This window comes from Streptopelia decaocto (assembly GCF_964273445.1).
Source record: "Streptopelia decaocto genome assembly, chromosome: 2".
NCBI lineage: Eukaryota > Metazoa > Chordata > Aves > Columbiformes > Columbidae > Streptopelia > Streptopelia decaocto.
Window position 1 is genome coordinate 55,884,839 of NC_138655.1, and position 17,688 is coordinate 55,902,526.

Sequence of the window (17,688 nt, forward strand, 5' to 3'; positions counted from 1 at the left end):
TAAAATCACAGCTTTTTCATTTTTCTAACCCCCTGTCTTTCTGAAGTCAGCTCCTCCCCTTCCTTCAGCTTTTAAAATCCATTTCATCAGTAGCAGTCAAGAATTGTGGCCTTGTGTAGAAGCAACAACATACGTGCACACTTCTGAAGTTCCTGGGCCAGTGAGGCAAGACTTCTGCCGTCACAAGGCAGCCCTCAATAAAACCCAACAAAGCTCTGGTTTTGGAACTACTCTGTCCCCTTTGCCTATTCATCAAGTCTGCCTGACATTAACTTTACTCCAGCAGCTTAGCAGAGAGAAGTCATTTAAAAAACTTCAAGAGCAAGGACATCAGCATTTTGATTAGAAGAGTCTACTGTGTGACCAGAGACAAGGTACCTTCACCCTTCTGCACCCCGCAAGATAAATTAATTGCTATTATTTGATAGTTATCTGTGAGTGCAGCAGGTAAAATCATGAAGCATGTGCACATGTCCAGTACTTCATATGCTTACTTGCAATTCAGAAGACAAAAATAATGAGAACATATAACTCAGAGCTGAGGAACAAATGGCTGAAAGCTGCATCCAAAGCATAAAGTGGTAAAACCAGGCTCTGTTCCTGTGTTCAACAACAGGGTTTAATGCAGTGGTTTTGGCCAGACCTTGATCTCATTATAAACACTCCTAGTCTCACAGCTGAAACTGACTTGAAAATGATAGCTGAATCAAGTTGTGATGTTTTCCCCTCCAACATGGGGTAGGAACAATACTAATCATCAAAATAAATTAAAATATTGAGACTATTTCAAGATGGTGTCATGCACATATTTAACTCAAGTAATAGTATTAAGTACTCCTGATGCAACTTCACCTTCAAGTTAAGCACAACTCTGAACAAGTATACTTGCTTTCGTGAATGAGCCTCAAAACCAAGTTAAAATTTTGGGTTACTGCTCATTTTAGCAAAATTACCAATTATTGTTCCCCCTCTTTGATTTGTACAAAAACTTGTTAAAAAAATATGCAACCTACAAATTACATATAAAACCCTACCACATACCAGTTTAGACAGTCATATTGAATATAGGGGGTTTTTAATGAAATAAGGTGTATCCAAAACTGTCACAGGATGTCAGTGAGTGCACAATTTAGATCAGCTGTTACAAGGAGGTACCAGGCTGGAAACCCTGTTGGAGTCCATCAGCAGAACTCCTTCAAGCAGCATTCCAGGCTACCCCTCCCCAGTCCAGCTCTTCAGACTGTGTCAGGGAGAACGCTGACAACAGGCAAGAGATGTGAAGTAAAATATTATTCATACAACACACTGTCGTGACACAATCCAAAACCCATTTAATTAAATACATGGTTCACTCTGGGCACTTTGCACCTGGCCCTCAGCACCCATTAATTATTTATGACCATGGGCAGTGAGACGTCCGATTTCCCATTTTCCTCTCTTTAAAGTATTAACAACAAAACTCGTTCCCTTCACAAAGTGACTCTGAACATTTTGTGCATATTTTATAGTAAACATCAAAAGGATTACCAAACCAACCAGTCAGATTAATAAAATAATATTCTTAGTGGTGTATTACAAAAGAAATGTGCAAGAGTTCCTCCTAGCTCAAACTACAATACTTAGCATTAATGAAAATATTTGCATAAAGTACATTCTAATAATTTTGCCATTTTCCAGTTAAGACAGGATATCAAGGAAACCTTAAAGCAAAACATTTCTTTTTCTGCCAAACAGGCTCTTAACAGTTTCTCCCTAACATAATGTGCACACAACAGCATATTGTCAATTTAAAAAAATATTTAATGCTGCCAAAAAGTATAAAAATACAATAAGAATGGCAGTACAAAACAAAATATTCCCTAATTTATTTCTCTTACATCTTTCTACATTAATACAGGCAGTATAAAAAACACAAGACGGCAAATTATTTTGTTTTGCAAAGTAGCAACGCTGCTGGTGGTCTTCATGCCCTCGATGCAGTTTATGCTGTAAACAGATAACTGAGGTCTTCTTGGTACTTAACAGACCTCACTTTTTGTTCCCGAAGAGGGGGTCATGTCTCGCTTTGCATGTCAATACTTTGCAGTTTATAGCTGCAGAATATTCACAAGTCTTGAAGGTTTAGGTGTCGGTCAGTCTCGGCCTGCGACACACAATGCAGAAGAAAGTCACCGATTCAGTACACAGTACAGAAAAAAAAAAAAAATCAAGAAATAAGAACAGACAGCGGGTTTGTAACTCACTCTAACACCAAACAGCTTCTCATGCATTCCCTGCAGCAACTACCAACTACTGTCTGCTTGCAGCAAGCGCTCTGGGAAAGCCGCTGCTTTTCCAGAAGGTATTTCCATGTTACCGCACAAGACACACACTTGCTGGTCCCAGTCCAGCAAACCACGAGCTGGTGCATTTAACCACCAGCACGGCAGAGCCCATTCGGGCCCCAGTGGCGCTACAGAAGGCTGCACCTCCAAACTGAACATCGCCTCTCAGGGCTTTGCAGGCCAACCCTGACACAACAGCGGGGAAATAAATGTTTCTAGGCCAAGGCTTCTTGCCGTGAGGGACATCCCAACACTGGCCAATCTGTTCTCAGGGAAGGTCAGGCTCTGCTCCAAGGAACGGGGAAAAAGACCTTGGTACTTAAAAGGTACTACAAGTAAAATGCTTCCAAGTTCTGCGAGCATTGCAGGGGAGTTGGACGAGATGACCTTTGAAGGTCCCTTCCAACCCACACTATTCTATGACTCAGAAAACAGCTTTATTTGATCAGTTAAGACACATTAAAAAAAAACCTTTCAAGTATTTATCCTTCCAATTTAAATAAAGACTCAGACAGAGATGCAATTTTGAACACATTTATTTTTTGTACATAAAAATGAGAGACTGACCTAAAACTTTGGGGAAAGACAAAAAAGCCCAGGAAGACTACTGTGTGTTATATGAACTTCGTCCTCTGACTTAAGCCACTTGGCTATGCAGAAGACTTTGTCTTTTGTCATCTTTAATTTAGTTTCTCATGCAGTCCTCAAGTGTCTCAGGTTTAACTATAATGCCAAACAGCAAACTAAATACTTTGGTTAACATTCATTAAACTTAAAGCTAGCCAGGCTTTTTAATGGCCTGCACAATCCAATCACACATACATGCATACACATTTACACTCCTCCCCTTTTCTGTGGGATGTAAACTCAAGTCAGTAAACCATTTTACTCAAGGTTTAACAGAATAAGCTGTTTCACTTGCAACATCTTACTTCCATAAAATAAATCCGTAATTTTTTTTGAATCGCTATATCACACTGAATTCCATTATTTTACTTAATACATTTCAATACAGATGTATCAGCACTCTAAGTCCCTGCACCAAGAGCATAAACAGAAAACCTAAAGGACTAATTCTGAATCTGCAAACCCCTTGCAATGGAGGCCCACATGTTTGCTGGTGATTTTTTTTCTTGTGTACAAGTGTTCATCTGCAAGTCACACTATCTTGAATCAAGTTCAAGGAAGTCCACTATGCATCAAATATTTTGACTGATGTATTTCAAGAACAGAGGGAAAAACCCAACACAGTAACACTTTGAATCGAGTGCAACAGCATTTTAGAAGCAGCACAGGACCAGCCAGCAGGTTGCCAGAAATGGGGTTGGGGGGAGCCAGGTGAGGAGTCAGAAGGCATGTCCTTCATTTCAACGCTCTCTTTAAGCATTTCCTACAACAGAGGTCACTGGGATTGACAGTTCTTCATTTTGGCTCATCTTTGTTCCTACTTAACATCCAAGTTATGCAAAACTGCTGCAAGTTTAAATCCTACAAAATAACAAAGTATGACAAGGACCGAGTTTACAGTAAAGAAAGCAAGCCTCCCCAGACTGCGGTTTTCAAGGATTACTGACAGACCAGAAAGAAGAGTTTTATCCAAATTATCTCCTGGAATGTATCAAGGCATCTAATGTTTAATTTCCCTTCCACACCCACACTGTCATGGACAATTCATTCTACAAAATAGTGTTGTCCAAGACTTGGTTTGTGGTCCTTAAATTATTAACAGTTAAAACTCTCAAGATACAATCATCTAACCAAACCAAATTATTACAGGTCAACTGCTGAATGTCTAGGTCCTGCTCTATTGCATCAAGAAGGTAACAGAGCATGAGATGATGTAAGAATGGCCCCCTCCAGCCCTGCCCTACCCAGACAAGAGGAGCCAGAGAACAAAAAAGCCAGGATTTAGAAGATGGAAACAGGAAAAAAATCAAGTGCCAACTTGACGAGACCCAGTTAGTGCTCAGTGGCTGTAGGGTACTGGTGGCCCAGGAAATCCTGCTCATGCAAACAGAAAGGCAATATACATTTCAGTCAAGGTTTTGCCTGCACTTTTTTCTTATCTGCTTTCAAGTATTTAGAATAAAATCTGCACTATTTCTGTTATACAAGCATTTAATTACATTCCATGTGTTTTCCCGTAACCAAAATATCTTTTATAAGGCACTACATTTACACCTACCATCAGTTAGAGCTGATACTGAAAAACCCGTCTTCCCAATTTAAAGAAAAAAATAAAGAATATTTTGCCAAGCCTCTTCTTGGCCGAAAGAATTACTGTGGTTGGAACAATTAGGAAATGTCTTACAGTGTGTACACTGCCTGCCTATAGCGTGCCACAGCTGCCAGTAAGTCATTTTGCTATTAGAGCCACACAGTTGCTCAGTAACGCCACAGGACAAGTTCTCTTGTTTTACTGACATGCAGTTTCCCAAAATCAGAACTGGATGTTCTAAGAAACTGCACTTGTTTTCCTTATCTGGCCCCTTAAGCATTTGTTTACTATATAAGCAGCACAGTCCAAAATAGTATTAGCTATTGTGAAATGAGAATTTCGAAGAATAAACTCAGCTTTGCGTAGTAAATGTCAGACTATTTGGGCCCTGTGCCTGCTATGTTACTACAAAACTTGAACACGCTGGAAACCTTTTAAGTTAACTCCTTTGGATAAGGAGCAAAGTAACTACAATATCTAGCTCTTCTAGTATTTTTCAGCAGTAAATTCAAAGAGTGCTTTACAAAAGGAGGGGGGAAAAATAAAAAGGAAAAACACACCCCGCCAACCCTATACCTAACAGAAAACAACCAAACTGGGAAAATGGAGAGAGAAAACACAACTTCTTTGAAGTCACCCAACAAGGCAGTGCTTGAATAAATAAAATCTGGGTTCCAAAGTGCAGTCCAACACTACAAATTATTTGGTCTCAACTCGAATGACAGAAAGGAACATATAGCAACATACAATCTCTGCATTCAAAGAGAATTTAAAGGACAGAAAGTGATCTGTGTTGAATTACTATTTAGAAAGTGTTATCGTCGAACTAATGGAAAAGGAGTGCTCAATAATTTTAAAGTGACTGCAGAATAGGTATTCCCAAAATATTAGTCATTAAGTGTTTCAAGTCATGCCTCTTTGATACAGTGCTGGGAAACCTGGAAAGCAATTCTACGCAGACTTTTTGAAGTTACGGAAGTGGCTCCTCCAGCTGAACACACTGGGTACGGCAGAATTCTGCCAACATTTGCTTCCTGTTACTACCACCCTTGGGAGTCCAACTATAGTTTCCTTTTATGTGCTTTCTACACCTATTACTGAAGTGTCCATTTTATTCTTTCTAGCAATTAAAATCTATAGACACACAAAACACCATGTTTCACATTTAATGGAATGTCAGAACTTTAACAATGTTGGCCTTCAAACAGTAGTTGGAATCTGAATACAAGAATCAATGTAACAGTATGCTTTTCAGTGGGAGCTAAGTTCTCAAAAACCTTTAAAAAAATCAAATTTCCAAGCCTTAAATAATGAAAACTACAAAAAAATAAATAAGGAATGCAAATTAACAGAGTAGAAATTGTTAAGTGCTTCATCAGACCCCTAGCTGCTCACATCATAAATTTGAGAGTCAAAATATGGGGAATGGTTGCACTATTATTTTCATGCACAAATTATAATTACATTTTGTTTCAAAATCAAATTCTTTTTGGTCAGAAATTTGTACAAACTGAGCTTTTAAAAGTACAGTGAACTACAAAAAGATTAAATATGCAATTAGAAAATATATTTATCCTAGGTCATAAGAATATAAAATGTTTATGTTCATGTCACTAGTACATTACACAATTACACACATTTAAGGATAACTTCTTTGCATTAATAACGTAAATGGTACAACACTGTTTATTGCTTATGTCAGGCATGTAAATTTAAATCCAGACAGCCTTCAGTAGCTAAACCTCTGTGGTTCAGGGTTTGCTTAAGATCCACCATTTTAAAAAGTGTATAAACAGTTGCAGCAAGTTTGTACCTGCTCATATAAACAAAAAGTCAGCTTTGTTGGGGGGGCAGCAGTTCATTTTTCTAAGTACCTGCAGTGGAAAGTCCTGAGATGTTGCCATGGGATCAAGTTTACACCATTTCTCTATTGTATTGTCTGTACCCATTCCAGGTGTAAGAAGTTAACCGCTTAAAGTCACACCCCTAGTCATTAACTTTCAGCAAAATTAGCTGCTGGAGCAGACAGGCTTACTGTTTATTTACAGGGAATGTTCTTGAAAATACATTTTCCAGCAAGAATAAGCACCAGCTAAAATCAGTGCACCAAACCCAATCTTAGTGAGAATAGGTTTCCAATATAACCACCTTTTTCTTTTTCTTTCAGTCTCATTTAGCTTCTGCTTCATCTGCTGCACCTTCTGTGCTGTGTTAGCTTTTCTATCCTCTCGCAGTCGTTTTCGGACAGTACTTAAAGAAAAAAGAAAAGGTAAATGTTAAATTGTAGAACAGGAAAAAAAGTCTACTAAAGCATTAAAACAAACTTTTTCCCAATGTACTTCCAACAGTTAACCCACCAGAAGCACATGACAGCAGTATGTAAAGACCTAAACTAAGCAATCTTTATTCTATTTTAACAATCTTGATGTGGACAGTTTCAGGTCAGCATGGGCCTATGAAGTTAGTAAATGACTTATGTAAAGATCTAAGTGGTGCCTGACCTAAGTGTTCAACAGGGAACAAAATTAGCTTCATTATCTGAGCTTAACCTTTCACCCCTGCCAGTGCCTGTTTCAGTGGCTGAGATTTTTTGCACGGAGGCTGCTTTTATATGCAGTGTAGGGCATTACAAGCAAGCATTCTTAGTATTTAACCATGTGACTCCACTGCAGAGTTCACACAAGCCTCACTGACACGTTGATCCTAACTTAAGTCTGCAGGCAGATTTAGTGGTGCTCATCTTAGACTGTAAACCACATCTTGATCAAGGACACAGGCTAGGGAAAAGAAAAAAAAAAGAAAAAAATCAGTCATGTGCTGTTACACTACCAGGGCCTTCTTGTAACTGTCTCCAAAAGCATCCTCACAGTCTCTAAGAAAGCAAACTCTGACACAAAAAAACCTCTTTGGTTGTCCAAGTCCTAGCACACAAACACCACACTCACCCATGCCCCTCCTCCTGCTTGTGAGGGGCTCCTTCAAACATCTACAAAATCACCATCATTTTATCTCAAAACACTTAAAGACATAAAAAGATAAACTCCTCAGGGCATTACATAAGCCTTCTGTCATTTCAGAATGCCAGTCTGTCTCCATCAAACTGTTGCACCTTGTCTCAGGCCGCAACCCTTGGGCACACCCCACACCAGTTTTGGGGTCTCTGGCCACTGATCCACAGGAACCCCCAGGCATGCAGGCCCAAGTTACACCGTTCTGGCCCAAGTGACACCGTGCCGCAAGGCGCAGCAATTCAGATGATAATTCCAAATACAATAGCTCATAGGGCTTGTGAGGCAGAGAAACATGATGGAGAAAGACAAATTCACATGACGCAGCTAAACCATGGGAATCTATTCACAGTGGCAGATCTAACTTGAGTGGAGGGTAACATATGGCTTCAATGATACCATTTCAATCACCATACACAAAGCAGTAACTGATAAAAACTTTGTGTTTCTCAGGTATCATATATTTTTCCAAACTGAAGTTAGCATTAGATTTAAAAATCAGTATCAAATTATGTTGGGTGCTTTTAGGACCTAATTAACACTGCACAATAGAGTTCACAGTCAGTCTGTACCAAAATGTTTTCAAGCACGAGGTTCAGCTTCTTCAATTAGAGATTTTTCTTCTCTTCACCTTTAAAGAATAAAACTTTATCCCAAGGAATAACTGAAGTTGCACTTTAAAAATAATTAAATAAGACAGTCAAATATCACCTGTCCTTTCCCTCTGCTGAAGAAAGACCTTGAAGTTTTCTTACAATAAGAAAAGCATACAATAATTCGGCCTTTTGGGAGAGCGCATCTGCCTTCTAAACAGTTTCTTCATCTTGCCTACCTTTCAATATTTCCATCTGTCGTATTTTGAACTTTAGTGGACATGTCAGTATTTATTTTCTCCATTTGATCTTCATTCTCCAGGCCTATGCTGTTCCCATTGTACTTCTCTGTGATTATTTTGGTTGGGTGTGGAGGAGACTGCTCAGAACTTGGTGCTTGGTCCTCCTTAGAGAGCTCCTTCCACCGTTTCTGCAAAAAAGGAGAACATATTTCAAACATTCCCCTAACACTGAAGGCCCTCTTTGCCCAAGACGTCCTCCAACAGAACAGTCACTGAAGAAGATTAAAGGAACTACTAGATCAAGAAAATTGCTAGATGAAGAAATAAGGTTAGGTGGAGATGCACCTTCTCCAACAATGACCCCTTTTTATTTTAAATGAAATGCTGGCAGTATGAGTTTTAACAATAAACCAATGCCTCTGTTGCAGAGGAGCTTCCAGGATAGATCTGAAATTCACAGAGGGAGTCTTCAGGCACAAAACACTTCACTCTCTGAGGTTTTCTTTGTTTGGTCTTCAACAAACAAAAAGAAACAGCCACTTGACAAATGAAAAGCCACTTAGCAGCAAACTCTTACTGTCACAGAAAAAGGCCTTTTGGAAAGACAGGGTTGTGTCCATAAGACATTTGCTGCCTGAGATAAATACCAATTCCATCTGGAGTGATAAGCCACACAGGAAGAACCAAAATCAGAGAGAATTTTACTACTGTTATCAAAGAGAAGGAATTTTCCACCAATAATTGTATTTTAAACATGTAATAATAATAGCTCAAATGGCTGGTAATTTGAAGTTTCTATATCTATCACAAGACTATACGAATGGTGGAACTGGAAAAATAATGTTCAACTTGGAGCAGACAGGCAAGGATTTCCTGAATTACCTTCGCTGTTTTATGATAGTACCTGCAACTGTACAAACAACAACAAAAATACACCTCAGGAATTGAAGTACTACAGTGCATCTTGTGAAATTTTGTTTAGAAGAAAAAAAAGAAGTGACAAAGTTTGATTTGAGAAATACAACTGTCCTTAAAATTATAATGAGAAAGCCTGTGTAGGGGAGCTAAGACTTGGGGCCTACATTGTCTCTTGGAATGAATGGTGGCAACAGGTTGCTGAAACAATATTAACTTATCCTTATTACCAAAGAATTTTACAGAAATTAAATCTTCAGTCTTGTTCCATCTCATGATGGATACAGTACAGGGCTGTATTATCACTAGGAAACAAGTAATGGTTTTGGCTACAGCCCCATGGAGCTCTGCAGGGTGTCAGGGTGACCTTGGCAAGTGACCCTCCCTTTCAGCCACAGGTAGAAATCCCACCAGGGCTGAAGGAGGGGAAGAGACTCCCCACCCCCAACACGTGTTGCAGTTGTGGCCACTAGCTATAAGCAAGTAAGAGTTCAAGCATCTGTTGTGTTTGTCTGTGCAGTTTACTGACTTTTGAATCCATGGAGAGGTCAGAGGTGAATGTTTGGGTAGTGTTGTATTACAGAAGCGTTCAATGACTTCATGCCCTCCCCATCACTAGGAAAGAGAAGAAAACACCTCTCACACTCTAGACAGCACAACTGTTCCATAGTGGGGGGAAAAAACGATCTAGCCAATCTTGAAAAGAGAAATACTCCTACTAAGTACTGCCAATTGATTTTCTGCACATGACCCCGGGGCCCAAAGAGAATAGCACCAGCACAACTGCCTGTGCTGCAGGAAACGCTGGTTTAAGAAAGATCAGCTGAACAATCATTATAAGAAAAAAAAGAACAAAGGAGAAGTGTGCCTGCTTTGGCATCCTCTCAGTATGAAGGGATTAACACACTTGACCCTGGCAAGCAGTACTCTGAGTTGACAACGCTCCCTTGTATCCTGAAACAAGAAATCCTGTGATCTAGACAGGTAAGTATGGGAACCAAAGCTGCTCATGGTTTGGAGCGTGGGTTTTTTAAAAATGGGTCAGAAAAATTATTAGAGAGAATACCCTAATATCACCAGAAATAGCTTCCAGAAAATGAACAGGCTAGATTGCTGCTTGTGTCAGGATCAACTGCAGTCTTCTAGGCATGTGGCTCAGGTGCCAGACTGGCAGCACATTACCTAGGTGTTCATTATTAGTTCACAGAATCACAGAATGTTAGGGATTGGAAGGGACCTCGAAAGATCATCTAGTCCAATCCCCCTGCCGGAGCAGGAACACCTAGATGAGGTTACACAGGAAGGTGTCCAGGCGGGTTTTGAATGTCTCCAGAGAAGGAGACTCCACAACCTCCCCGGGCAGCCTGTTCCAGTGTTCCGTCACCCTCACTGAGAAGTTTCTTCTCAAATTTAAATAGAACCTCCTGTGTTCCAGTTTGTACCAACTGCCCCCCTGTCTTATCATTGGTTGTCACTGAGAAGAGCCTGGCTCCATCCTTGTGACACCCACCCTTTATATATTTATAAACATTAATGAGGTTACCGCTCAGTCTCCTCCAAGCTAAAGAGACCCAGTTCCCTCAGCCCTTCCTCATACGGGAGATGCTCCACTCCCTTAATCATCTTTGTTGCCCTGTGCTGGATCTCTCCAGCAGTTCCCTGTCCTTCTTGAACTGAGGGGCCCAGAACTGGACACAATAATCCAGATGTGGTGTCACCAGGGCAGAGTAGAGGGGAAGGAGAACCTCTCTCGACCTGCTAACCACCCCACTTCTAATACACCCCAGGATGCCATCGGCCTTCCTGGCCACAAGGGCACAGTGCTGGCTCATGGTCATCCTCGCTGGTCCCACTGAAGTCCAGGGTTGCAATTCTGCTTGGTATTCTGTTCCTGCCACACAAGATCCTGAACTCCACCATCTCATGGTCACTGCAGCCATGGCAGCCCTCAATCTCTACCGCTTCAACCAGACCTTCCTTGTTAGTGAGGATGAGATCCAGCAGGGCTCCTCTCCTAGTTGGTTCCTCCACCATTTGCATCAGAAAGTTATCGTCAATGCACTGGAGGAACCTCCTAGACTGTGGCTGGCTGGCTGAGTAGTCCTTCTAGCAAATATCAGGGAAGTTAAAATCCCCCACGACAACCAGGGCCTGTGACTGTGAGGCTGTCTCAGCTGTCATGAACTTCCTCACCCTGATCTGGTGGCCTATAATAGACACCAACAACAGTATCACCTCTGCCAGCCTGCCCCTTAATTCTCACCCACAGACTCTCAACTGATTCCTCACCGGCCCCTGGACAGTACTCAATACACTGTAGTTGCTCTCTCACATAAAGAGCAACTCCACCACCTCACCTGGCTGGCCTGTCTTTCCTGAGAAGGACATAGCCATCCATGACCATACTGTTGTTCAAAATTATTTCTTTACTTACACAGCAAGTCAAGAAACATTTGTCAAAGAGAAGAATCTGACAACTACCAGAACCACAGAAAGAAGGAAATGTGTTTTAGTTTATCTGCTTCATTCATGATTTTAAGAAATCAACAAAATAAAAAAGCCATAGCATATGAAAGCGGAATTGTGTTTTGCAGCCTCCACTCCCAGTTCTCCGTCCCAACTTGCCCCAGTCATTTAAAATAGCTGTAGCTACTGTTACATCTGCAAGCCACACTGATAAAATAGTGAGAGATTTGGTAATCTGTTTATCCCAAACCTCATTATATTTGGCTATATTTTAAGATTCTACTAACTGTATCACAAATTTTAAAGGACACAAAGATTTTTTTTTAAAAAAGGAAACTTCAGTAATAAACCTGATCTGTAGCATCAGGCAACTTTATCACTGGGAAAACATATAGCAAAGATAAAAAAATCCTAAAAAGATCCTTGCTATCTTTTTGAAGCGATACTGTGCATTACTTTTGCTTTTCAGTATTAAAGATATTGATTTAATTTTTTTTTAAAAACATTATTGCAAACAAGTTTTTTTTATATTTTATCTAAGAGGGGACAAATACATAGGATTAAAAGTTTAGCTGACAGAAGGTGCTGATCAGATACCCCTAATACTTTCTAGACATCTACTGAAAAAGGCAAATTATTTAAATTCCGCAGTTACATGTTTTAAAATAGTTTGGAGCTCATTTTTAACTGCTGTTAGCAGTCTACTGTTTATGTTTAAATACATGGAGCTTAACATTTACCTGTATAGTTGAATCCCCCATTATGTATTTTGCTCCTTCTATTACTGCCATATATGAAAATCTTAATTGATCAGGAGTCTGAATAAGTCCCATTCGATATCTTCTCATATCCAGTAATACTTTCTTGATATCTACAGAAGATGGGTCCTTTTTTTCCATCTGCAAATAAAGTTACATCAAAAGCGTAACTGCCATTGATCAAGAGAGACGATATATAAAAAAATCAAAAGTAAAAATGAGTCATAAATTCAATCTAAAAATTCGTTTTTTCATATAATGTTTCTATTAGTTATATACAAAATTAACATTTCAAATTATTTCTAAATTGGTTTTACGGGGAAAAACATTAGCCATCTAATGAAAGATTATTATGAACAAAACAATGATCATGTATTAACCAAATAAATCAGTACCCTAATATCAAGTCTTAAAATTAAGAAATTTAGATGTGCTTGATTTCATTCAGGCATGTATTTGCATTTTGAAATAGAACTTCAAGAATCAGAACCATAAAGCAGTATTTCCTCGGGCTCCTCAACGGAACAGCCATTTGGAATGACTGAATGTGGCAGAGGTTTCCTTATTTAAAGCAGAATCTCTAACCCAAGCAATGCATACGCTTGTCCCCACACTACATTCATGAGGTCTTTCAACCACATATCTGCATTTCTTGCACTGTTCACTTTAATTCATCTAAAGTATACTTAATTCAAAACATACATGTTTTTAAAACATAGAAAAAAAAGAAAAACTGAAGAAAAAATAAATTGAGAGGATCTAACCAAACAAGAAGATAAGTGTCTTATAATTTAATGAAATTCTATTTCACCTAACCCTGTGCTACATTTCTCACTATTACCAAGCACAGCCAAAGACAAAAAAGTCTGCATCTGGACTTGAAAATTCATCAAAAATTAAAGATACTTTACATACTATTTAACATTTAAAGTTCACTCGAGTCTTGAAAAATGATAGATGATGCAGTTCACAGAGTAAGCAAAACCACCTACTCATTCATGTGGCACTGCAGGAGGCCCAGGGGCACATCTGAGTTCTCATCCCAGTTCAGATATCAATTTTCTGCAATCTTAACAAAAGGGGCCTGTCAGACCTGCAAGATGTTCCATGTTTAGAGAAAAAGACTTCTAGATTCAGATGTCTCCATATATATTTAGGGAGGTAGTTATGGCCCCAAGCCTGGCAGTATTTGAGACGAGACAACACCCTCAGACACACGGTGTGAACCGTGGGGTTGTCATAAACAGGGACAAGAGTTGGACTCAATGATCCTTGTGGGTCCCTTCAACTCAGGACGTTCTATGATTCTATATTCACAAGCCCAACTTTTGAATTCGTATTATGAAAAAAAAACAAACCTTAATCTTTTCTAAGCACATCTTCTATAACAAGAAAAGAATGCTTACTATTTACTTTCCAGGAAGCTTTGAAAATGTGTAAAGTACTTCAAGATGGATTTGTAAATATATTTCAAGATTTGTGGTTTTAAAGTGTCAACATATGAAAAAAAAAGTATGACGTCTTAGTTAAGTTTTCACTGATATGTCATTAACTTAAATGCTTTCAAAGCCTTCTGACTGAAAAGCCCACACTGGGAGGACAAACAGGGTGTCAGGAGAAGGAAAAGAGTGACACAGAAAATGACCAAATACTTACCAGGACAAGACAAGTGTCTACTAGTGAAAAGGTGCCGGAACGTCCTATTCCTGCACTGCAGTGAATCACTGCAGGTCCGTGTTCAGGACTTAGTGAACCAGACTCTCTGACTTTAAACAGAAAGTTCAGGAATGAAGCTGGGGATTCAGGAACTCCAAAGTCTGGCCATGTAGTATAATGAAAATGAAAGATCATCCTGGACTCACCACTCTAGAAGTAAAAACAAACAGACAATACAACTAGAAAGTATTCTACTTTTGTTTAGTTAGCACACTTTTCCCCAATCTAAATCAATAACTATTTTCTATTTTAAACCTCCCATTTAGACAAACAATCCAACAACTTGCCTCAACTTGGATGACAACCAACAGTGCAACCTGAAGCAGTTTTTCATCTGAGTTGGTAGTATTCCCCTTTGCAATTATTACCATACACATTTTTTTCTTCTTCTCAAACTTCCAATATTATATTTGGTTTGTTTTACTACTTGCCCCTAAATATTCTTCTGCTATTAATGCAGCATAATGGCTGACAGCAGTTATTAGCATCAACAGGAACTGAAAAAAATCCCTGTCAGCATTGCAAGTCCTCTCTGCTCTTGCTCGGAACAAGTTTAGTATCAAGAGGTATTAGCCACTACTACTCACTCTACTACTCTCTACTCACACTACTGAGAGGAGTGGAAAGCTTTATGGAAACAGCCTAGAAGAACCCATATAGCAGGATGTCTAGCAAGACTTTTGCTGGACATGTTCATTCTTTGTAAGAAAGGAGGATTCCAGAACCACGCAGTTGTTTTAGAACCATGCAGCTCTTCTAACATGACCAACGAACCGCAAGTATTGAAATGACAGCAAGAAAGTATGGATGTATTTGAAAAGCTTTGATGACAAATTTGGACCATATATTTACAGAACTCACTTCAGACCTGCTGTTCAATGCTACTCCTTGCCTCCCCTTCTTCTCTTCCTGCAGTGATTTTGAGACAGCTTGATCACTGATTTAGCTCAGAAATTTTAGAAAGGCTTAGTTATTTTTATCCTCCCTCCATTTCATCTCATTTTCCACAGTGATTGAAACCTACATAATTCTCCAGAAAGCTGGAACACAAGGTTTAAAATATCAATGTATTCCAGAAAAGCTTTTTCAGCAACAGTAAAATGTAGCTATGGAACTAAAATAGGTTCTGCTGTTCATCTTCGCCTCAGCCTGTTTCAACTTCTTATGAGGGACAACTTATGAAACTCATTTGTGAAATTAAAATAATCCAGTTCATGGTTACCACAGTAACAAAAATACTCTTCTCCCATTTTGTCTTTTGCCTTCAACGCCTGATACTGCAAGACTGCCAATATTTTCAAAGAAAACAGTGGATATTAACATGACTCAAACACTCTCAAATGTACAGTTATCTTCCAGGAATATTTTGTCTTTTGGCTAAGAGCTCAAGGAGGACCACAGAATCTGATCCATAATATTGGGAAAATGAATATACATTAAGATTTCAAAGGGAAAAAAAAAATCTACAAAGGCCCAAATTGTATAAATACACTGGGATTTCTCTTATTTGTCTGAAGTAAAGCATTAAAGAAAGTGCTTCCATTCTCATCTGAGAACTTCTTACTAGTCTTCTCTACCTAGTTTTTAAACTAATGAGTTAACTCACTAATTAACTGAAATGATCCATTTGTTTAAAAACCATGAAGGAGATACATTTTTTATAAGAAATCTGGAAATTATAGAATTTTAAAGAAGATAACACTCTTAAGCAATTTCCTCTAAGAAAAATCAATTCACAAATAAAATCAAGAGGAAAACTGAAGAGATGAGCAAAATGCACATACTAGGTAAAGCAAAGGTTACACTTATTTCTTATGAATCTCAATGATCCTTTGAAGTAATTGATTCTCTTTCCCTTCCCCTCAAGAATCTTCAATAGCATTCCAGCTGAAAGCCTCCTTTATACCTCAAGAAGGCAAAAATGCTCTTATCTATAGAAAACAAGGGTGATCTGTGTTGTGGGGTGGTTTTTTTTGTTTTTCCTGAAATCCCATCCTGTAACAAGCACTAGTGCTCTCCTAAAAATATCAGTAGTGCTTCAAGTACACGGCCAAGTGTCACCCTGCTCATACACTAATCTGAAAATAGGTATTTCTAAAGGAAAGATGAAATAGTGCCGTTGTACATCTCATCCAGCTCTAACCCACAGAATTACTTTTCTCTGCCTCCCCATACTGTACAAAGGCTTTATGCATCCCACAATTTTCCATCACTTCAGCTCATTTTAAAAATATCTGGTCTCTTGATCTTTCTCCACAAGTCCCATTTCAGAGCACCGGAACTAGCTGGTCTTCTTTGAACTGGCAGTTTCACACCATACAGCCAAATCCCATTAGAATATTTCAAACCTCCCACATTTTCTCTGTTGAACAGAATGGCTCTTTCAAGTGGTGCCTGGCAGTCAAGCTGTAAAGCTGAAATACTGTCTTTGTGTGAATACCCATACCACCCTTCCTTAAAGAAATCCCCTGTCACTGAGCCCTGCACCACAGCTGTTGCTGACCTGAAGTGAGGCAAGACTAGAATGAGAAAAGGTTTGGCTTGCTAGAGATTCACAACAGTTGATGGACAGAAATACAATTTTGAAGAACAACTGATTTTATTCAAAGTGTTATCAGGAAACTAGATATTCTGCTAAATAAAAAAGCAGGACTTCAAGATTTTATATATGTTATACACAGGAAACACATTTCTGTGTGATAACTGACAACCAGCCTATTCTACGGTAACCACAACATATTCTTCCAAGATTTATTCCCTAAGACTAGCGACAAAAAAAAAAAAATAATCCTTGAATAATTATGGGACAACTTTTAAACAAACAACTTTTCAAGAAAATTTGTCAAACCATTGTAGCAAAAGTCTCATGACCTACTGGGATAAGCTTTCAGTAAACAACCAACACAGCTAAAATTGATAAGCTCAGAAAGTCACCACCATGGTTCTCCACTGACCACTGGCAACACTAACAGCATAATCAAAGGATGAGCAAACCACAAGCCATGCTCCAGGTTACAAGCAGGCATCCACACAAGGGCGTGAGCAGAAAAATAATATCATGCCATTAGATTAACTTGTATCAAAACAAGCCTTGTCGTAACCTTTTTACAGTGACTATCCAATCACTCAAAACAAAAGGGTAAAAATCTTAGAATAACTTGAGGTTGTTCAGTCGCCTGAGGGTATGAATGCAAATAAAATGCTATCAAAATGCTCAATGCAATTTGATGCTTTCAATGTCAAGTAAAACAGGTGAGGACAGAATAATGCTGGTCAGTCAAATTTCACACACTCCTTATAAAAGCCTTCATTTCATAGTTTAATGGCTACTGAAATGGTCTAATATATGAAGGCATAAAATACACCTATGACCTCATAGTGAGCTGCATTTAACAATCATGCCTAAGTGCATTAACAATTAATTTGATCATGTAAAATTGAGAAGGCA

General features: G+C 38.9%; 1 protein-coding gene across 3 annotated transcripts in view; it reads right to left on the bottom strand.

Annotated features, from left to right (window-relative positions):
• Positions 1-1,306: 1,306 nt before the first annotated feature.
• Positions 1,307-17,688, bottom strand: part of PTPN2 (protein tyrosine phosphatase non-receptor type 2) — a 33,996-nt gene continuing 17,614 nt past the window's right edge. For 2 of the 3 annotated variants that reach the window (XM_082046316.1, XM_082046314.1), the window contains 4 exons: positions 14,181-14,390; positions 12,507-12,665; positions 8,383-8,573; positions 5,693-6,792 (listed from right to left, as the gene is read on the bottom strand). In XM_082046316.1, coding sequence (XP_081902442.1) covers positions 6,585-6,792; positions 8,383-8,573; positions 12,507-12,665; positions 14,181-14,390 — 768 coding nt within the window. In that variant the 3' untranslated portion in view covers positions 5,693-6,584. Of the gene's footprint in view, positions 2,144-5,692; positions 6,793-8,382; positions 8,574-12,506; positions 12,666-14,180; positions 14,391-17,688 lie in introns of those variants that run through there. The other variant, XM_082046315.1, reaches the window with a different exon arrangement.